The sequence below is a fragment of the Sorex fumeus genome, unplaced genomic scaffold, assembly GCF_029834395.1.
Source record: "Sorex fumeus unplaced genomic scaffold, SorFum_2.1 ptg000110l, whole genome shotgun sequence".
NCBI classification, from domain to species: domain Eukaryota; kingdom Metazoa; phylum Chordata; class Mammalia; order Eulipotyphla; family Soricidae; genus Sorex; species Sorex fumeus.
In genome coordinates this window covers 2061096-2082045 of record NW_026606167.1, presented here as the reverse complement: position 1 = coordinate 2082045, position 20950 = coordinate 2061096, and the positions used below count along the sequence as shown (strand labels likewise).

The 20950-nt window shown below is 63.7% G+C and overlaps 3 protein-coding genes across 3 annotated transcripts; 2 read left to right on the top strand and 1 right to left on the bottom strand.

Annotated features, from left to right (window-relative positions):
- Positions 1–775: 775 nt before the first annotated feature.
- On the bottom strand, positions 776–6481 carry CHTF18 (chromosome transmission fidelity factor 18). The gene is made up of 21 exons (XM_056135201.1): positions 6384–6481; positions 5988–6123; positions 5753–5882; positions 5440–5532; positions 5269–5321; positions 5015–5141; positions 4570–4782; positions 4346–4443; positions 4141–4264; positions 3912–4063; positions 3740–3833; positions 3413–3511; positions 3106–3236; positions 2868–3018; positions 2109–2333; positions 1880–2029; positions 1677–1807; positions 1351–1489; positions 1122–1265; positions 981–1038; positions 776–913 (listed from the first exon to the last, which is right to left on the bottom strand). Exons 1-21 carry the CDS (start codon positions 6478–6480, stop codon positions 777–779), a joined length of 2682 nt encoding a protein of 893 aa, XP_055991176.1. The 5' UTR covers position 6481; the 3' UTR covers position 776.
- A 236-nt stretch (positions 6482–6717) lies between these two features.
- On the top strand, positions 6718–8679 carry RPUSD1 (RNA pseudouridine synthase domain containing 1). Its single transcript, XM_056135198.1, has 5 exons — positions 6718–6971; positions 7039–7162; positions 7234–7336; positions 7618–7719; positions 8003–8679. Exons 1-5 carry the CDS (start codon positions 6790–6792, stop codon positions 8398–8400), a joined length of 909 nt encoding a protein of 302 aa, XP_055991173.1. The 5' UTR covers positions 6718–6789; the 3' UTR covers positions 8401–8679.
- A 2530-nt stretch (positions 8680–11209) lies between these two features.
- Positions 11210–20800, top strand: LOC130042855 (mesothelin-like protein). Its single transcript, XM_056135101.1, has 15 exons — positions 11210–11303; positions 11487–11607; positions 11995–12115; positions 16575–16660; positions 16994–17120; positions 17203–17393; positions 17509–17599; positions 17710–17845; positions 18164–18351; positions 18443–18598; positions 18705–18832; positions 19238–19368; positions 19525–19619; positions 19996–20257; positions 20556–20800. Exons 1-15 carry the CDS (start codon positions 11288–11290, stop codon positions 20798–20800), a joined length of 2094 nt encoding a protein of 697 aa, XP_055991076.1. The 5' UTR covers positions 11210–11287.
- The last annotated feature ends 150 nt before the right edge of the window (positions 20801–20950 follow it).

The following is a 20950-nucleotide window of genomic DNA, read 5'->3' as shown; positions in this document are numbered from 1 at the left end:
AGGATGAGCCAGGGTACCCCCGCTCCCCGCTCCAGCTAGTCTGGATGGAAAGTTTCCTCTGCACTTAATTGGGCCCAGGGGGGAAGAGTCCAACGTAGGTCTCATTAGTGGGCCCTCAGCGTGGCCCTGCACCCGTGCTCCTCCCTAGACCCATTGGCCCCAGGGACCTCCCAGTGCTCACGTCCCCCCTCACAACCCCCATCTGCGCCCCAAGCTGGCGGCCCCGGAGGCAGCGGACCCCACGGAAGAGTGGGACGAAGCCCGCATGCAGAAGGAGGTGGAGAGTCTCAAGTACCAGCTCGCCTTCAAGAGGGAGATGTCATCAAAATCCATCCCGGAGTGAGTGTCCCCAGCCCACCCCGTGGGGCCAGGCCCGCAGCCCCTGCTCACCCCCCCTCCCTCACAGGCTCCTCAAGTGGATCGAGGACGGGATCCCCAAGGACCCCTTCCTGAACCCCGACCTGATGAAGAACAACCCATGGGTGGAGAAGGGCAAGTGCTCGATCCTGTGAAGCCCAGCCGGCTGGAGGCACTTCCTGCCGGGTGCTTTATAAAGACTCTAAAAGGCAGCGGCTCTGTGTGTTTTTCTAGCAGACAGTAATGCTGGGGCCAACTGGAGCTCCAGACTCCCAGCCTGGACCTGAGTGTCCGCCAGACCTGGGGTGCAGACTGGCCCGAGTGTCCGCCACAGACCCGGGGTGCAGGTCTGGGCCCCGAGTAGGTGTCCGTGGTAACTGGGGTGCAGGCTGGCCCTGCGTGTCTGCCCTGGGTCCGGGCTACAGCAGGTCCCTGATATACAGGCTGCGTCGCACAGCGTTGGACACCCCCTCCTTGAAGCGGAACCAGACGTCACTACGGCCCACAGCTGTGCCCATGCGTTGCTCTGCTGACTCTGTCTCAGGGGCCGAGTCCTCTGTGGGGGACACACGGTCAGTGGCTGCTCTGTCCTTGCCTCTCCACCCCCCACTGCCCACACACACCTGCGCGCAGGGGGGCAGTTCTCTTGATGATGACACGACCGAAGAAGTCCCTCTCGGGCTACAGGGTACAAGGTGGGTCAGGGCAGAGGGGACAGCCCTGCCCCCGCCAGCCCAGCCCCCTCACTCCACGGGCCCCCACACCTGCTCCTCCAGGGCTGCTCTCTGCAGGATGCATTCCAGCCGCTGTTCCAAACGAGGCTCGCGGCTGAGGCCAACAGGGGACGGCACCCCTTTTTCCCTCGCGCTGTCCAGCACGTTCTCTGCTCCTGGGACACCCCCGCTCACCTGCAGGGCGGGAGGGCCATGAGGACTGAGGGGCGGAGCCAGAGCAGGGACAGGCCTGCTCTGGGGAACGTGGCCAGGGGCTGACCTGGACGCTGGCCCTGGCCCGGGCCTCTGCCCGCCGCATCTTTTCCACCTCAACCTCGCGGGCGATGAGCTGCTTGGCCTGATAGGTGAGTGGCTTGCGAACAGGCAGCTCCGGGAAGCGGCAGACCTCCTCCACGTTCCTATACCAGTGAGACAGCACAGTGAGCCCAGAGCAGCCCTTGGTCACCACGCCCCTCTCCCTGATCCCACCCAGGAACAGAGGCACCCCAGGCAGTGCAGGCACTCAGGGGAGCGGGCCCCCGGGGCACTGAGGCGGAAGCTGCAGGGCTCTCGGATCCGGGCAGCCAGTGCCCCATGCAGACTCACGGCTCCAGCCGGTACACATACTGCCCCTCGGGTGTGCGTTCCTGGCGGTAGGTGAGGCTATAGGCCAGCATGGTGCCCACAAGGCTGGCCAGCTGCTCCTTCTCACGTGTGCTAAACAGCTGCGTGCTTACCTGTGGCACAGCGGGTGGCTGAGCACCATGGCAGCCCTGTTGGGAGCAACCCCACCCCTAGCCGCCACTCACAGGACGCAGTCTAGGCGCCAGTATGTCTAAGAGCAGACAGAGTGTGTCCAGCACCAGGGTCTGTGGCATGGCCCAGCTGCGGGTACTTGGCACGATGCCCGATACCAGCGTCTGGATCAGGTTCTGTGTCCGGGCTGTCCGGCTCTGGGCCTGGGTAAAGGGTGAGGTGGCCATGAGTGGGAGGCCAGAGCCCGACAGGGTGACCGCAGAGCCTGGGCTGCGCACGCACCTCCTGCTGGCTACTGGGGAAGGTGATCCTGGGCGCGTGGCTGGAGGCGAAGAGCACGTGGAAAGCGACGGGCAGGAAGGGGGGGTAGCGCAGCAGCTGGAAGCTCTGGCCGTGCAGTGCTGCTCGCTGCAGCAGGTCATCGAAGGCCAGCCAGTCCAGGGCAGCACACACTGTACCCAGGCCAGGGCCCCGGAGCCGCATGCGCAGGAAATTGTCAAAAAGACCCTGGGGACCGGAGTGGTATTACACAGGGAGGGCGCTTGGCCTGCATGTGACCGACTTGATTGACATCCCCGGCACCCCATATGGTCCCCCGTTACCCCCCAAGTGTGACTGCAGAGCCAGGAGTCACCCCTAAACATCACCCCGATGGCCCCAAACAAACAAAAGGCAGCCCTGGAAGGACGTGCCGAGCCCTACAGCCACGCCCACCCGTTGGCCAGGGAGTCCTGCTCCAGCTTCACCCCTGCTACCCAGAGTTACGCCCCGGCCCTCACACCTGCGGCCAGGAGCTCCTTTCTCCAAAACTCCCAGCCATCCATGACCTGGATTTGGAGACTCCCAGCTGCCCACCTACACCCTAATCGGCCTAGGAAGGGAGATCAGCGGGCAGGCGGGCAGGGACACAGCCTCTCACCCGGGCCCTGCCCCACAGCACAGGTCTCCTCCCGGCCCTCCAAGCCTGTCTCCAGCTCAGAACTGCCCCAAAGGCAAAACCATCACCTCCTGGCACCCAACCTGCCCCAGGGACAGTGGTACCTGGACCACCTTGTCGTGCTCGCCTGCACTGGCAGCCAAACGCAGGACGTGGTGGAACCGCTGCTCGGCCACAGTTGTGAGTGGCTGGGCCCCATGGGGGTCCCCGCATGGCGTGTGAATGGGCAAGGCCAAGTCCTGGCCCACGGGACGCCTGTGGGGAGGGTTACAGCTGCAGTGGGTCCCAAGTGACCTGCCGGGGGTAAGCTGAGCTCTGAAGGGGCAGGCAACACCCACCTACCTCTGTGCCCGTGGCAGCTGGAAGACCTCCTGCCACACAGAGAAGAGCCCCCGGCGCTGGTCCTTGAGGCCCACCTGTGTGGCCTGCACTGCCCGCACACTGAGTGCCCGCTGGCCTCGCCCGTGCAGAAACTGGAACCAGGGTGGGGTGTGAGACAGCTGGCCCCGCCAGCCCACACCCTACTGCACCCTCATCCAGCTCCCCACCCCCAACACCCGCTCTCCCAGTCCCCTCACATCCCACTCCACTCCCCTAAGTGGCAACAACCCCTGCTCTCAAGCCCCACCCCCCGCCCCACCCAGTCCACCTGCAGTGTGTTGATGCAGGCACGAATGTCATTGTCCGTCTTCTCGCAGAGGGCAGCCAGGGCACCAGGGTCAGCCAGCATGCCCTGTCGCAAGGCTATCTGCAGGAGGGCAACCCCCGAGAGCCCACTCAGCTCTCCCAGACCTGGGTACAGGGGCTGCCACCCTGTTCCAGGGGACTGACCTCGGCACCTGCCCCAGGCCAGCAGGACCAGTGGCTAAACTGGCGGTCAGGCCCCACACCCTTGGTTGACTGGGGGAGGCTCACCGGAGCAGATGGGGCCAGGCAGAAGTGGTGCCCCAGCCCGCCCATGGGGGCCCCCACTAACCTCCTGGAGTCGCTGCACCAGCCGGGAGGGCAGCGTAGGTGGGAACTGGAGCAGGAAGGCCTGCTGCCTCAGTGGCCGCAGGGAGGGTGCAAACCTGCAAGCAGGACATGAAACCGCTGAAGCCCTCCCACACCCCTGCCCCCAACCCGGCCTCCCGCTCTGGCCCACTCACTGGTCATTGCAAATGCAGATGATGGGCCTCATCAGGAGCCCGCCCTCTGCCCTGCGACGCCGCCCTGCTCCTGCAGTCCCGGCTGCGGCCCCAGGCTCCGCCTCTGGTGGGCCCTTGCGGTCCAGCACACCCAGGAGAACTAGGATGGCGGCCTGTGGGTCGTGTGGAGGCAGTGAGACCCCACAGCCCCCACAGCGGGAGTCCCTGCACGACCCATCCCCTGGCCCACCGTGGGGGCGCCGTCGATCTCATCAATAAGCAGACAGTTGGGTTTTCCGCCGCTGCCCAGCACCGACTCCATCTGTGTAGCTGCCTCGATGCGTGTGCGGAAGGCCTCAGGGCTTCGGTCGTCACTGTGCCATAGGGTCGGCAGGGGTGTGAGGAGCGCCGGTCAGTCCCCAAATTGCCGGGCTCCCTGCTGACTGCATGCTCACCTGGCGTTCATCTCCACCACGCAGTACCCTGCGTGCCGAGCGATCACATGTGCCAAGGTGGTCTTGCCCAGCCCAGGGGGTCCGCACAGCAGTGCCACCTACAACCAAGGCAGAAGGCTACCACAGGACAAGCACCAGCAGTCCCCAGAAAAGAACTGGCCCAGGGGCCATGAGGGGAAGGGTAGGGGCAAGTCCTGGGCCCCGCACCACCCAGTGGGGCATACCTTCTGCCGCGGCCGACCACTTGGCTCCAGCTCAGCCTCCAGCATCTCCTCCAGGGCCTGATCATGGCTCTTCCACCTGCCTGTGGCACCTGGGGCCTCCTTGCTGGCCCGGGCAGGCTCCCCAGTGGGCCTGGGTTTCCGGGCAGGCCTGTCTCGGCCAAAGACCACCGGGTCCCACAGCTTCAGCCACTTGAGGAGGCAGCGGTTGGTAAACTGCAAGAGGGGGCCGCTGAGGGGGCACCGATTCCCGGCACCCACCACCCAGGCCAAGCTGCCCTGGAGGCTGGGGGTGGGTGGGGTGGGGTGGGTGGGCCGCCATCACCTGGCCTGGCCCCTAAGGACACGAGGCCACGTTTAACAGGGCCAGGTCCTCTCGCCCTCCTACCCCACTGCCCGCAGACCAAGAGCTCCCCCCACCTAGGAAGTCAGAGGGGCGGGGCCTCACATCATCACTGAGCAGTTCTGTGTAGCGCTTGGGGGCGAATGCGTCCACCCACAGGCAGTGCTGCTCTGTGTCCCCAGGATCTGCAGGTTCCTCCTCTGGAGCTTCCTCCTCCAGCTCTGCCCTAAGGCTGAAGGCATCTCACCTTGAGCCTCAGAGAACCTCTCTCCCCGCCTCCCGCCCCCAACCACAACGCTCAGCCCTATGGGGCTGGTGCAGAAACCAGGATGAGGATGGGTGGACAGCTCATGCCTCACCTGCCCAATGTGTCTGAAAGCTGCGAAGCCTCTGCCAGCAGCTTCTGTTGCCGCTATGGAAAGAGCACACGCGGTCAGGCCAGGCAAAAGCCATGGCCGAACACACCCTGCTGTCCCGCCCTGCAGTCCCCTCCCCCACACGCCCTCCCTCCCCAGCTCCCTCCCTGATACCTCTTTGTCCACCTGCTCCTTCAGGGAGGCAAAGGCCACCCCCAAAAGGCCCAGTTGGCCAGAGCCACGCCACGGGACATCCAGGCGAGGTCCCTGTGGGGAGAGGTGACAGTCACCTCCGGACCGCTCGAGGGTGTGGGGTGCCCTGCATTAGCAGGCAGAGGTGGAGAAGGACCCTGGGTAACGGGGGCTGGTGGTGGGGGGACACACTGGGATGGGACAACTCCCAGGTGGACGAGAAAAAAAGAGACTTCAACTAGGCCCCTTGCTGGGCAGTGCCAAGCCCCTCCCGTGGGTGGCTGGCAGCTCCCACCTGAGTGCCCATGCCCATGGGGTCTGGCCGTAGCAGCAGGAAGGCCCGGTGGCCAGCAGTGGACGTCACGCTGATGTAGTCCTCCAGGACTGGGGGTCTTCTCAGTACAGGGTTGCGGGCACCCTGGAGCCTGCAAACCAAGCAGGCAGCCTCAGGACCCCGCTCCTGCGACTCTCGGCAGTCCAGGAACCAGTCCCAGCCCCAGGCCCGGACACCCCTGGGCCTAGGCACGCACCCGTCGCGGCCCTGCTGGGCAAGGGCTCTGGGACTCGGGGGCGGGGTGATGTCCGGGCTCAGGTCCTCCGTCTCCAAACTGTCCTGGAAGTCCAGTCTCTTGACCACCTCGAGCCTCGGCCTCTTGGCCTGCGGTGCTACGGAGACACAGGAGAGGAAGGGGCCCGTCCGGGCTGCCCGCCCCGCCCCGCCGGGCCCACCGCGGACGCACCGCGGGGCAGGGGGCTCTCCCGCCGCGCGCCCGGCGAACGGGGCCGCTTCCCGGCGACGCGGTCTGCGGCGAAGGCTTCCTCTGGGGTCGCGGCTGCCGGGCGGGCGCGGGGGCCGCCGACCCTGCGGGAGACGGGCCTCGGCACCCCGCGGCGCCGCGCTCGCGCCCGCCCGCCCCGCCGCGTACCTTCGAGCTCGGCCAGCACCTCGAGCTCGGCCGCGAACCGGCTGTGGAAGTCGTCCTCGGCGCCGGGCAGCGCCGGCCAGTCCGCGGACACTTCCATGGCCGCGCGCTCCGAAGCTCCCGCGCCGCCGCCGCCCCGCCCCGCGCCCCGCGCCAGGCGGCGCCCCGCGTGCCCGGCGTGCCCGGCCATTGGCCTGCGCGGCGCGAGGGGGGCGGGGCCTCCGCGGAGGGCTGCCATTGGCCGGCGGTCCCGCCCGTCCGCGGCGAGGGCGGGGCCCAGCGGCGCGGCTCGGGCCCAGCGGCGAGTCCGGGACGCGGGGACGCTAGGCGGGGGGCGCGGGGGCGAGGCGGCCGGGGGCTTCCGGCGGGCAGGCGGGCGGTGCGGCAGGGTCCGCGCTTCCCCCCCGCCATGGAGCCGGGCAGCGTGGAGAACCTGGCTGTGGTGTACCGCAGCCGCGACTTCCTGGTGGTCAGCAAGCACTGGGACGTGCGCATCGACAGCCGGGCGTGGCGCGACACCCTGACCGTGCAGAAGCAGCTGCGGCACCGCTTCCCCGAGCTGGCCGACCCGGACACCTTCTACGGGTTCCGGTGCGCGGGGGCCCGTGGGGGGCCGGGCGCTGCCCGCCCGCCGCCTCTCACCTTCTGCCCTCGCCAGGTTCTGCCACCAGCTGGACTTCTCCACCAGCGGCGCGCTCTGCGTGGCCCTCAACAAGGCGGCCGCGGCCAGCGCGTACCGGTGCTTCAAGGAGCGGCGAGTCACCAAGGCCTACCTGGCTCTGGTAAGCCGGGCCTCCTGGGCAGGGTTCCCCACCGAGGGGCCCGGCAGGACCTCGTGTCCCCTTCCCCGTAGGTGCGGGGACACATCCGGGACAGCCAGGTGACCATCAGCTGTGCCATCGGCAGGAGCAGCACCGAGGGCCGGGCGCATACCATGTGCATCGAGGGCACCGAGGGTGCGTAGCCACAGTGCCAGGCGCGGGCCCACACTGGCACCCAGTGGTCTCCCGAACCTGCCCAGAGTAACCCCTGGGCACCGCGAGCTGTGGCCCAAGACCCCACCCGAGGAAAGAGCTTGGGGGGGGGGGGCCTGGCCCCGTAGTGGGTGGGGCGTGGGCGGGGCCTCGGGCTGGCCTGCAGGATGCCTGGGTGCACCCAGGCTCAGAGCGAGTTGGGGAGAATGCTGCCCCCCCACTCGTCAGTCCGCAGGACACAGTGTCCACCTCCTTTACCTCAGGCTGCGAAAACCCGAAACCCAGCCTCACAGAGCTGGTAGTCTTGGAGCACGGGCTGTATGCAGGTGACCCAGTTTCCAAGGTGCTGCTGCAGCCCCTCACAGGTGAGTGGGGACAGAGCTGTGACAGCTCCAGGCCAGCACCCTGCTCGGTGCCTCCTAGCCCAGGTCCGAGTCCCAGTTATGCAGGAAGGGAAACCGAGGTACATTGGCAGCATCCAAGCCTCACTCCTCACTGCCCAGGGTTGCCTACCTCACAGGTTCTTGCTGACCAAAGTTCCCCAGTCAGTTGGTGTGGTGGAAACAAGTAGTCCCTGGGCTGGGCAGCTGCAGCCTGGCCTGCAGCAGGACCCAGGGGCCGGCTGCCTGACCACGCCCTTCCTCTCAGGCCGAACACACCAGCTGCGGGTGCACTGCAGTGCTCTGGGCCACCCCATCGTGGGCGACCTGACCTATGGGCAGCCAGCAGGCCACGAGGAGCGTCCTTTCCGCATGATGCTGCACGCCTTCTACCTGCGCATCCCCACGCCCACCGAGCGCGTGGAGGCCTGCACGCCTGACCCCTTCCTGCCCGCCCTCGATTCCTGCTGGCACCCCCACACGCTCGTGCAGTCGCTGGACTCGCTGGTCGAGGCCCTGCGGGCTGCCCCTGACCCCGAGCCCACAGACGAGGGCACCCGGCCAGGCCAGCCCTCACCACCCCCTGCCAGGGCCCCGGAGACCGAAGAGCAGCGAGCGTCGCGCCTGCAGTGGCTTGCTGAGTGGACACTGGAGCCGGACAACTGAGTGTGTGCCAGGGTTGTGTGGGAAGCTGCGAATCACTGCCCGGAACCCACCCCAGGCGGGACCCACTCATCAGCCTTAGAGTGAGGCCCGGTGACTGCAGAGGGGCGGGCCGGCCAGCAGAGGGAGCCCGGCGGCCGGCTGTGGGCTTCCCGGCCCGCCTCTCTCTGGGAAACCAGTCCTGGAGCTGTCCAGGTCACCTTGGGGGAGGCAAGCTGGGACCCCACCTGTTCTGGCTCAGCTTGGGGCTCTGGCGCTCACACGTGGCTTCTCCAGGTGGTCCTCTGCCCGCAGATGCGGAGACCGCCTCCTTCCTTCAGACCGCCGGCTGTGAGGTGTGCCAGCTGGATCCCTGCTCCCAGGTGGTACCCTCTCTGGGCTCCAGATGTGGAATAAAGACTCGTGACAGCCGTGGAGTACCATCAGTGTGTTTTGGGACCCACCCTCCCCCCAAGCCACTCAGTGGTAGACGGGAACACTTCCCAGGCCTGGCCAGCCCACACCTCCCATGGATCTCAGGAGCCCCTGGGGAAGGCCCTGCTCTGCTTGGTCAGGTCCCCATCTGTCCGCCTGGCTGTAGGAAGCTGCCCAGTGACTTTCTCCCATCCGGGCAGTGCACGTGCCCGCTGTGGCCACATGGGGTCGCTGTCCACCCTCTTGCACACCCATTGAGTGGCCAGTGCTGTGTCTTTCTCCCTGGACACACCCAGGTGCTTCCCAGAGCATGGCGGCTCAGGGAGAGCCGTCCCAAATCTCCCAGGGAGCAGCCTCCTCCCGTGGCTCTTGCACCCCCAGCTGGTGGTGTGGGGACCCCTCTACCCTGTGGCGGTCTCCCACAAAGAGCCACCACAAGCCCTTAGCCAGGACTCGGGTAGGTCCCAGGATGGCCCTCGATTGAGTACCTGCCCGGTGGGCACAAGCCCTTCAGAGCCGTGCCTGTAACAGCTTGCTGGGGGCTGCTAGGTGGACACTTGCCCCTGTGTGATCTCAGGGGTTGTTCATCTGCCTTGGGGGACTCCAGAGTACCCCACCCTGTCCTCAAACCCAGCCAGCCTTCTGTGGGTACCTTACTGCACACCCCTGACCTCATGGGGAGGTTTGTCCAGCGCCGCAGCCAGTCCAGCAGGCACTGACGGCTACGACGTCTGACTTGCAGTTGTGCAGTATCAAGCCTAGCACAGGTCCTGCTGCTCCCCTCAGCACATGCCCGCCCCAGCACACACACAGTACACACACATTCAGCACAGACACACCCCCAGCATACACCCAACACACCCACGTCACTGCAGTCGCCCCAGCCTCACTGCAGTCGCCCACTTCACTGCCCTGCAGGGGACACACATCTCATAAGAGCACATCTGTGTTCCTGGCTCCCAGGACTGGGATACTCATGTATGTGTGCACACAGGTGCATGCTTGAACGTGTATGTGCTACCAAGATGAACATGCATGACTTGCATATGCACACAGATGCACACGAGTGTACTCCCAGGACTGAAACACATGCATTCATGTGCACACAGTTCTACACTTTCACCTGTAAGTGCTTCCATGACTTGTGTTCATACACACACATACACATACATGCTCTCTGGGTCAAGAATACACATGCACGTGTGTGCACACATGCATACTTACGTTCTCACAGGACTCATACACAAAATGAACACAGTGCACTCATTACACATAGATGCACACTTACATGTATGTGCCCCGTACTGCCAGGACTGAGACACAGAATATGTGTATGTTTGCACGTGAATGCTGATGTGCTCCCAGGACTGAGACGCATATTTGCATGTGTGTATGGATGTGCTCCCAGGAGTGAGATACATATTTCACACGTGTGTGCAGATGTGCGCCCAGGCCTGAGACATGCATCTTGAATGCACGCTTGTCTGTCTCTGACTCCTAGCCCCAGGCAAGTGCTGGCACTTGGGACCCTCAGTGCGGACGGGGGTGTGTGCTCTGGGCGGTCGCAAATCACGTGAGCTCAGCCTCCCACTTCTGGGACTGGGGAGCAGGTGCCCGTGCCAGGGGGGGTCCCCAGGGACTGACGGCAGCGTCTCGGCTCGGCGGCCCCTCCCCTGCACGTCTGCCAGGCGGGCGTCATTGTAGGTGTGGGTGCCCTCCAGGCAGGTGCTGGCACAGGATGGCGGCGAGCCGGGACCCCAGCACCCGCACTGCTCCCAGCCCTTGCGTCCCCGTGCTCAGCCGCAGGGGTTGACGCACTCAGTGGTTCCTCTGGCCCCTCTGGAGGAGACCCTGCATCCGCCCAGGCCCTGTGGGAGCAGCCTTTCCACGCAGACCGTGTGTGTGCAGGTGAGAGTGGGCCGGGGGCGGGGGTGCCCAGCGCGACCAGCTGCAGGGTGGCCCCGTGCAGCTCTAGACCTGGGCTGGAGGCTCAGCCCAAGTCTCCGTGGCTCCCATCTCCCTCCTGGGCAGGCAGCAGCTAGAGCCCACAGGAGCTGAGTCCGGGACTGGCTCCCCGACAACCCATACTCCCCAGCACCCCTGTTTGGTCAGTACTCTCTGGGCTGGGGGCAGCCCCACCTCAGGGACGCGAGAGGTGCAGGGTGCTATGGCTTGGGGTGAGGAGTGGGCCAGCTCTGCCCCCATGCTGGAGGCAAGGACCTCGAGGGGCACGCACGCACGGTGGAGAGATGTGTTAATTGGCAACCTGCTCCCGGGAGCCCCGACCTGCGATAAGAAAGGCCTGGCCCCGCCCACTGGCCCTTTTGTTTGTGGGCCTGCCTTGTCCCTGAAGACTGAGGCAGCCTCCGCTGAGCCCAGCGGTGGGTGGGGTGGGGGCCGCGCCTCATCTCTCTGTGTCCCCACCACAGCTTTTCCTGGACCCGCTGCCCGGGAGCTGCCTCCCTGTCCGCACAGCATGGGCCCCAGAGCAGGTGAGACCCTCACGGAGGATGGCCCCCTGGCAGTGCCCACCACGCGGGGCATGCACCCGCCACGCGTGCCCTCATGCGTGTACGCCCTGGGCGTGCTCACTTGCCAGACCCCACTGCACACCTGAGCACCTGTCCAGCTGGTGCTGGCCCGCTGTGGCCACTGCTTCTGCCGCTCTGTTCCAGGTGCCTTGGTGGCCCCGACCTTCGCCCTCCTGCTGTCCCTCACAGCTCACTGCTCCGATCCCCAGGCTGAGAGCTCCTCCGAGGGAGGGCTGGATGCCAGCAAGGCCGACCTGTGGGTGAGGTAAGGTACCACCCAGCATCCCACTCAGCCCTGTGGGGGGCCCTGAGCATCCAGCTTCCACACTGGCCCCTGTCTTGGTTTTCTCCTCCTGTCCTGGCCTCTCTGCTGTCTCAGGCCCCCAACTGGGACTGTCCTACACACATGTGTGCTTGGGGCCCACTCTCTGCCCGCGTCCAGCAGGAGCCATCATAGGGCCAGGGCTGGGCCAGGACCCAGCGTCTCGCCATGTCCCTGCAAGATGCAGAGGTGGGGGACATGGAGCCCAGAACTCAGTCTCTGAGAGCCTGGACACCAAGACCCTGTGTGACACGAGGCCGGCCACCCTGCCCGCTCACCTCTTTTGAGCTGTGGGCCCCCACCCCCCCTCACCCAACTGCCCCTATGCAGGGCCAACAGCTCCGCCCTGCAAGGCTTCTGGTGCCAGCCTGCCAGTCAGCTGTCCCGGGCCCAGCTCTCGGCCCTCATCAAGAGGATGGACACAGAGCAGGTCCCCCTGAAGGCCTGGCAGGTAGGTGGGCGCCTGGCATGCAGTTCCACGGAAGGACTGGGGGGAGGTAGGGGTGGAATGCGGCGATGTTGCACTGTGAGGAGGTGGACTGCCGCCCCTGCGCCAGGAACTGGTCCAGTCCTGATGTGTCTCACCCCCCGACCCCCCACCCCTCACCTGCCAGAAACAGCCCCCAAGGTCCCTCGCTTCCCACCATTTTCTACTTCTTCTGCTGGAGATGTTTCTAGGACTGTGTAGAGGTGCTGCAGAGCCCTCCCAGCCTCCCTCTCTTGTTTCCGGCAAGAGGTTGGTGGCAGCCCCAGGCCCCCTCCATGGCCACAGCCCCACCCTGCACGTCTGGGGGACCCCACCTGCTGAGCTGCAGACGCGTGCTTCCCCGCTGCAATGCGCCATGCCCACTCCCCTCACGCCCTCCTTGGCACCTCTCAAAGGCAGCTCTGGGCTGCAGCCGGTTCTGTTTGTGTGCACATGTCGTAAAACTGAAGCTAAAAGTCGGTTGCGAATCTGAGGCCCCCACAGGCCCAGGCACTGCCTCAGGGTGGGTGGCTACACCTTCGATCTCAGTGTCTCTGAGGCGGGAGGCGGGCGTCCTGGCCGGCCCATGGTGGCCTTCTCTGGCCCCTAACAGCCCTGTTCCATGCCCAGAGATGAGCTGGCTGTGGAGTGGACCCTCCTGTGGCCCTCGGGCCAGGCTGCCTCATCACTGGTGCCTGTGACGGGGGCAGACCGGCCGAGGGTGCCTGTGCCCACAGCGACTCCGGGCCGCAGACCCCCCACCTCATTGCTGAGCTGGAGGCCCTCGTCCCAGTTCCACCATTGTCTCCTGCTGTAACACGCGCTTTCTCAGATTTAGCCCAAACAATGTCTTTCTTTCGATGCGAGTATGACTGGCATCCTGAGTTTTTAGTCCTGAATCTCAGTGGTTCCGTTGTTGGGGTGTGGGAAAGTGCTTCCCCGTGTATCTCTGTGACTCTGTTATACCTGGCTCTGGGGTTCCCGTTTGCAGAGAGATCAGTTCCACAAATGCGAAAGCAAAAGAACCTGTATTGCTAGCTCGAGCTAGGGTCCAAGCCTCATCCAATGCAGCGGAGTCTTGACAAGGACCCCGACCATAGATCCAGGGACCATTCTATCGCGGATGGTTACGTAAGCAAAGTTGGCAAAGTTGTTGGTTACAGTTGGCGGTTTTCCCAAGAATTGCGACGAAGCATTCACAAGTCTGTGAGCTAATCGGTCATGCCCACCTGCTGTGCCCAGAGATATCCTATTTATCATGGGACTGGTTATGGGCTCTAGGGGATTTCCAGCTTTGGCCAAGGACAAGGACAATTTCAAGGAATGTTTTTTGGGGGGGAACAGAAACTTAGGCCTACCACTTGTTTTGCTGAAGTGCAGCCTCTCATGATGCAGATGAAGTTCTTTCTTTGTTTTTTTTTGGGGGGGTCACACCTGGCTATGCACAGAGGTTACTCCTGGCTTTGCACTCAGGAATTACTCCTGACAGTGATCAGGGGACCATATGGAATGCTGGGAATCGAACCCGGGTCAACCGCATGCAAGGCAAATGCTCCAGCCCCTATGAGATTCTTTCTTGGCCTCACAACAGTATGTGTGAATAAATGTACTTGTGTGTGATAACCCACATCACAGCAGCTTTCTATAATTTGTTTTGTTTTGTTTTGTTTTGGGACCACACCTGGTGATGCCCAGGCTCTGTACTCAGGGACCATGCCTTGTGGTACACAGGGGACCATATAGGACCCTGGGAATCAAACCCAGGTGGGCCGCGTGCAAGGCAAGAGCCTTCCCCCCCCCCCCCCCCCGCTATACTTCACTCCAGCCCCATACTGGCCTTCTATAATAACTCCTTAGTTCCAGGATTTTGGTCAATTCTTGGGGTTTCCTACATGTGGTCCTGGCACCTCTGAACTCCTGCCCAGCCTTGTTTGCTCTTGTCCCTGTGTGAGGCCGCAAGTTTGATCCCTCTAAGCACCTCTAAGTTGGCCCCACAGCCATCACAAAGCAGACAGCAGGAAAAGAGGGAGGACACAAGCCACAAGCCCCCAAGGAGATCCCAGAGGCCCAAATGGCGGAGGGGGACAAAAAAGGTGGAGTCTGACCATGGGGAGGGCCATCCTCCAAGAAGAGAGCCACAGAGTGGAAACAAGGACATCGCCCTTTGTTTGAGAAACCTTGGAAAGGATGGCCAGCCACCAGGGAGGCCCACTGGGCATCTGGGAGTGTCATTTGACACAGCAGAACAGAAGGATCCACGCAACATGGGCATCCACCACAGAGCAGCTGCCGGCTCCTCAGACACAGCTGACTGTCCGAGGCACAGGACCCCGCACCCCCACACACACACATACATGCACCCACACACAAACATACACACTAACCCACATACACATGCACCCACATACACACACACCCACATACACACACACCCACATACACATGTACACACATACACACTAACCCACATACACATGCACCCACATGCACATACACACTAAGCCACATACACACTAAGCCACATACACACATACCCACATACACATGCATCCACATACACATATATACACATACATATGCATCCACATACACATGCACTCATATACACACACATGCACACATAAACACACCCACCCACACACTTTCCCACATATACCACCCCTCACACCCACACACACACACTCACATCCCACATACACACACACCCACATACACATGCACCCATACACACACACACACACACACACATACACACACACTGTGAGCACAGCAGATCAAAGCCTCAGCACTGGAAAAAGACTCAAACATGCTACACACGTGGGAACTCAAACTACATGTGGAAGAGGCTGAGTGCTAGCAAAGGAGAGCACAGGGTCTGCACACAGAAGGTCCAGGTGTTCCTGCACATGGGACACACACTGAAACAAGAATGAGCCATGTGGGTGGAGGAAATCTTCAGGAAGACAGTTCTTGTTCTTAAACAAGGACAATGAAAACTGAGTTTCCACGGAGGCAGCGACTGCATGTCAGGAAGGAGGCACAGACCCTGCCCCCTTCCCCAGGAATAACAGGCCACAAGACGCCTGGGAGCAGCAGGAGAAACGTGGTGTGGACACCCAGGAGGGAAGTTATCAGAGCGAAGCCTGGGAGGGTCACCGGAGAGTAGCTAGAGGCCAGGCCCGGCCGCAGAACACAGGCAGTGTCTGATTCATGGCCGCTCTCTCCTCTGGGTCCCCTACATGGCTCGGCCCAGGCCCCACCACCCGCCACTCTCCTTAGAGCAGTTCCTGCTGGGTTTCTTTTCTTTCTTTTTTTTTTCCATGTAGGAGTACTGCTATTTATTCAGCCACTGATTAGCTGATTGAATTGGGCGTGAACTCCACCTTACTTTTTTTTTTCCATAATTTTATTTATTTATTTATTTTTCTTCTTATATTTATTTATTGAATCACTGTGGGAAAAGTTACAAAGCTTTCAGGTTTAAGTCTCAGTCATACAGTGATCAAACCCTGCTGGGTTTCTGCGCTCAGCCGGGGACCCTCCCTCACGAGCTTGGCTATCACCTGGGTCCCTGATTCCCACTGTCATGGGTGCCTGGTTCCTGCCACTGGTCTGCCCTACACTCCCTCCCCTCCCTCTGTCCCTCGGAGGCCTCATCGATTCGGGGCTGCTGTCCTGTAGTCTGTGTGGGTTGCCTGACATATCCACGGAGTGATGTGTTGGTTTGGGGTCCACCCTGGGTAGGGCTCCAGGGCTGCCCTCAGTGCTGAGGGTCACTCTGCAGGCACTGGGGCCTGAATGGTACCAGACTAGAACCTGGGACCACAGACAAAGCAGGTGCCCGTCCCAGTACTTGGAGCTGGCCAAGTCTCCCTGGCCCGCTCCCTGAGTTTTCTAACTTCATCCCATGTCCTCCTTTACTTTGTGAGCTGGGAAACCTACTACCACCACCTCGGTGGAGACCCCAGCTGCCAGGAGGCTGGTGCGGCAGGAACCCACAGGGCCGGTGTCCTCCGTCCGAGGGGCACAGTTCCACAGTGAGGCAGGAGGGCACGCGGGGAAACTAGTTACTATCCCTGGGATGGAGTGGGCGGCATCTGCGGGCAGCTGGTAGGAAGCTGGTCCCTGAGCTGCTGTGATGGGGACGGCTCGGGCAGGGGCAGTGGAACGCTGGGGGCTCCCCAGGGTCTGCACTGTTTACCCACCTCAGTCCCTGCACCTTTGGGGCCAGGGCAAACAGCTCTGTCTCTGCCGCCTCAGGGGACCTTCATCTCCCATCCCCCCCACCCCGGCCGAGGCTTCGGGTTGAACCATTTGGAGGTGGCTTCTTTGTGGGGACTGAGGCAGGAGGAGGACGATGAGGGTCAGAGCTGAACTCTGGGGTCAGGGGTGCATGCCAGATCCACACGCGCTGGGCAGGCAGTAATACCGCCTGCCTGTCCAGCTCAGCTGCCTGGCGAACCTGGCTGCACTGCATGGCCTCCAGGGAGACTTCCAGATGCACCCCCCAAACCTGCTGCTCTTCTACAAGTGAGTCACCGGGGCCCAGGGGGCACCCCGAGTCAGGACTTGGGAGTCACCCCAAGTCAGAGGGTGGGGTGACCCTGAGTCAAGGGCAGGGGGACCCCGAGTCAGGGGCTGAGGGCATCTTGAAGTCACCCCCAATCAGGGGCCAGAGGTCACCTTGAGTCAGGGGCCAGGGGTTACCCCGAGTCTGGGGGCTCCCATAGCCAGGCCCATGGTGGAGTGCCCCCTGAGTCTGGGGACCTCCCTGGATTCTGGAGGCCCCCTGGAGCCTAGCCCAGGGCTGAGCCCCCTGGAATCCCAGGACCCCCTCCAGCACCTCCTGGCCATGTCCCGTAGCCTCTCGCAGGTGGGAGAAGATCAGTGCCGGAACTTCACTGGCCGCGCTGCCCAGGGGGACCCGGAGCTGCTGGCCAACCTGCCGGACCAGCGGGCGGCTCTGCAGCGTGAGGCTCTGGCCTGCCTGGTAGGCTTGGGTGGTGATGGAGCAATGGGCAGTGGGCAGGTCTGGGCTGTGCTGACCTCTGACCTCGGCCTGCTGCCTACAGGGAGGGTCCCACCCAGAGCTCAGCGCCTCTGACCTGCAGCTCCTGGGGGCCCTGGTGTGTGACATGGATGCGACCAGCATCAGGACTGCAGACCCCCACGTGCTGCAGAACCTGCGTCGCTGCCACCGGCTCACGTCGGCCCAGCAGGCCGCCTTCAACCAGCTGCTGGCCAGTGGGAGGACGGCCCTGGGGTGGGTGGACTGCATCCAGGGGCACAGCCTGGGAGGAGGGGGCTGAGGGCTGGGGGCAGCCACAGGGCAGGCCGGAGGGCCCCTCAGATACCAACCCGCTCAACCTTCACCCCAGGCCCCCAGAATCTTGGAGCCTTGAGGGGCTACAGGCTCTTGGTCCCCTGGCCACCTACATCAGCCCCAGCCTGTGGGTGCAAGTGCGGGAGGTAAGGCTGACCCCAGTCCTCGGCCCTCACCTGCCCCAGGGTCTGTGTCTTGGACGGGAGGGGGTACGCTGAGCCCGCAGACCTTGATGGAATACCCAGTGTCCCCCCAGGCCGTGGGCCTGGACTTCTTTGGCAGCATGGTGGCCGCCTACCGGGAGGGACAACTCAGCCAGTCAGATGCCCAGCGCTTCGTCAACGACTTCCTCGAGGCCAAGGCCAGGTCCTCTCGACCCAAGCGGGGCACAGGTCAGTGTGGCCATGGCGTGTCCACCGGTGCAGAGGGAGGAGATAGCACAGGGGCCGGATGGAACAGAGGGACAGAGACACAGGGGCAGGGGACAGAGACGTGGGGGCAGGGCAGGACAGAGGGTCAGAGCAGGACACAGGGAGGGGCAGTGTAGAACAGGGGTGTGGGTAGTTCCCAGCGGAGGCCCTATGGACTTGAGGTTCCTTGGCTGAGGTTGAGTGATGGATTCTTGGTGCTGAGTTCTGGGTGCTGAGCGCTGGGTTCGGTGACATCTGCACCCAGCACCCAGCTCAGGGAGATGGTCTGTCCCTGCACAGGGAGACGCTGCGTGCGCGGTGACATCACTGCAGCGACCCTGCGGGACGACCTCTTCCTGGTGCGCTACGACTGTGGACAGCTGGAATCCTGCCTGGGGCCGCGGGTGCTCAGGGCCAACCTGGACCCTCTGCTGCAGCACCCGCTGCCCGCTGAGTGCCAGCGCGTGGTCAAGAACAAGCTGGGGCAGGTGGGGGGGGCGGCCGGGGTGGGGCGGGGGGCGGCGGGGCCGGACTCAGGTGGGGGTCCCTGGACTCATGGTGCCGCCCCCGCCCCCGCAGGTATATCCACGCGGCCTCCCCGAGGAGCAGCTGCCGCGTGTGGCCTCGCTAGTCTACCTGTACTCCTGTGCTGAGATCGGTCAGTGGAACATTACGTCCATGGACACACTCGTGGCCCTCCTGGCCTCCGACGTGGCACTGGACAACCAGACCGAGGTGAGGGCCACCGCTCCGACCGCCCCGGCCCCTCCCACCCACCTGCTGACCCCGCCCCGCGTCCGTCTGGCCCCACCCATCCACCTGCTGGCCCCACCCCTCCCAGGCCCTCCTGCAAAAGTTCCTGGACCACAACGGCACCCTCACCGGAGCCCTGCTCGTGGCCATTGGGGGCTCCCGCCTCTGCTGGATGAGCCCCCGGCAGATCCAGGCCATCCAGCCCTCGGAGTTCCGGTGAGCCTCCGGGGGAAACAGGGTGGGTGCCCTTGAGCCAGACCGTTGCAGGCATGACCAAGCACCACAAACCGAGTGTCCCAACCACAGGCAGATTTTTCCCTCACAGCCAGAGACACTCCCCCCCAAACACACACACTGCCTCACGCAGGTGACAGCCCTGCCAGGTGTGCCAGGTGTCCTGGGTGTCCTGGGCCAAGCCCTCTCTGAACCCAGCATTTCCGGTCACTGCTCCAACCTCTGCCTCTGTCCTAAATCACGGCCTCTTCCTGTAAGAACTGACCCTCCACCTCAGGGCGCCCCTGCTCTCTATGGCTTACCCCACTCACCCCTGCTTGGCCACACCTGCAAAGGCTGTGGTCTGGGGTCGCCCCAGCCTGCCACAGCCTCCTCTTCCTTCCCCAGGCTGGCCGGGGCCCTGGACATCTCCTCCTGCCCTCAGAGCCGCAAGAACGTGCTGTTCGCCAAGGCCCAGGAGGCCTTCCGCAGCACCCAGACCACTGACGCCTACTACCGCTTCATGCGCCCCTACCTCGGTGAGGCCACGGCCCCTCCCTGCACTGCCTAGGGTGCCCTGCCCCACCACCTGTGCCAACACAGGGTGCCCACCCCTCTCACCTGTGCCAACCTGGGGTGCTCTCCTTCATGCCTCTACTTCCCGGGGTGCCCTGCCCCACCTGTGCTGCCTGTAGGTGGTGCCCCGGTGGAGGAGCTGCAGCATCTGGCACAGGCCAACGTCTCCATGGACATCGACACCTTCACCAACCTGAACCCCCATGTGCTACAGGTGGGCGAAGGCTGCTGGGAGTTCCAGATTCCAGCCCTCCAGGGCAGGGGTACATATGTGGGGGCTCCAGGCCATCTCTAAGGCCCTCCCTGGTGCCCACTGCCTGGTGAGGCTGTTCCCAAAGGCTCCCTCACCAGACACAGTCCCACAGGCAGACATGGTCCCTGGGCCAACATGGTCCATGGGCAGACACGGCCCCCAGGCAGACACAGTCCATGGGCAGACACGGCCCACGGGCAGACACATCCCATAGGCAGACACGGTCCACGGGCAGACACGGTCCATGGGCAGACTCGGTCCATGGGCAGACATGGCCCATGGTGGACAATTCATGGATGGACATGTCCATGGGCGAACATCCCTCTCCCTCCCGCAGAGCCTGAGCCTGGACAATGTGACCACACTGCTGGGCCAGAACGTGGGGGACCTGCGGAAGGCACGCAGTCACCCAACCATCAGCTCATGGCTGCGCAGCCTCAACATCTCAGCCCTGGGAGAACTGGGGCTTGAATCGGGCCTGGCCAGTCGCCTCAAGCCTGGCCACTCCACCCTTCGCCCCCCCAGCACCACCCCACTGGCCCTCCAGCTTGCCCCCTCTGCAGACCTAACCGGGGACGTGGCCGAGGTCCCCAGCTCTGGTACAGCACCCCTCTACCACCACCCCTCAGCTAGGCTGCCGTAGGGGGCGCTGCTGTGCTCCCCTTCTCTCGCCTTGGGCCCTCTGTTCATTCTCTGCCCTCAGTGACATCTGAGTATTCTGGGCGGGCCTCACCCTTGCTGCCTTATAGCCTGCTCCTCAGCCCAACAGCAGAAGGCGGCTCTGGAGAACCATACCTCCTCACTGGCATTCCCACCCACAGGGAGGGGTTTTCCAGGCTGGAGGGGACCATTGGGGGCTCCCGGTGGGGGCTGATACGCCTTATGTTCCATCCACAGGCAGCCCTGAGAGCCCCCTGGGGTGCCTGCCCCTTGCTGTGGCCCTGCCCTCTGGCCTCCTGTGGTTGCTGTACTGGAGTGGCCTCAGCCCTGGCCAGGACGGCTCACCCGGAGCACACACTGCAGCTTCCCAAGATGGCCCCGGCCTTGCACTGCAGCAGGGGCTGGGAGAGGGATCCGGCAGCCTGCCCAGGCCTGGGTGCAAGCCCCAAGCCCAGGAGAACTGGCTGGCCCTCCCAGCCTAGGGCTACAGGCATGCCCCTCCTGGGCCCTGAGACTCGGAGCTGGGCATCCCCCCACCCCTGCCCTCCACCAGGACCATGAAGGGCTCCTGCGGCACTGACACCACTACCTGATTTGAATAAAAGACAAGGACAGATGACTGTCCTGCCTAT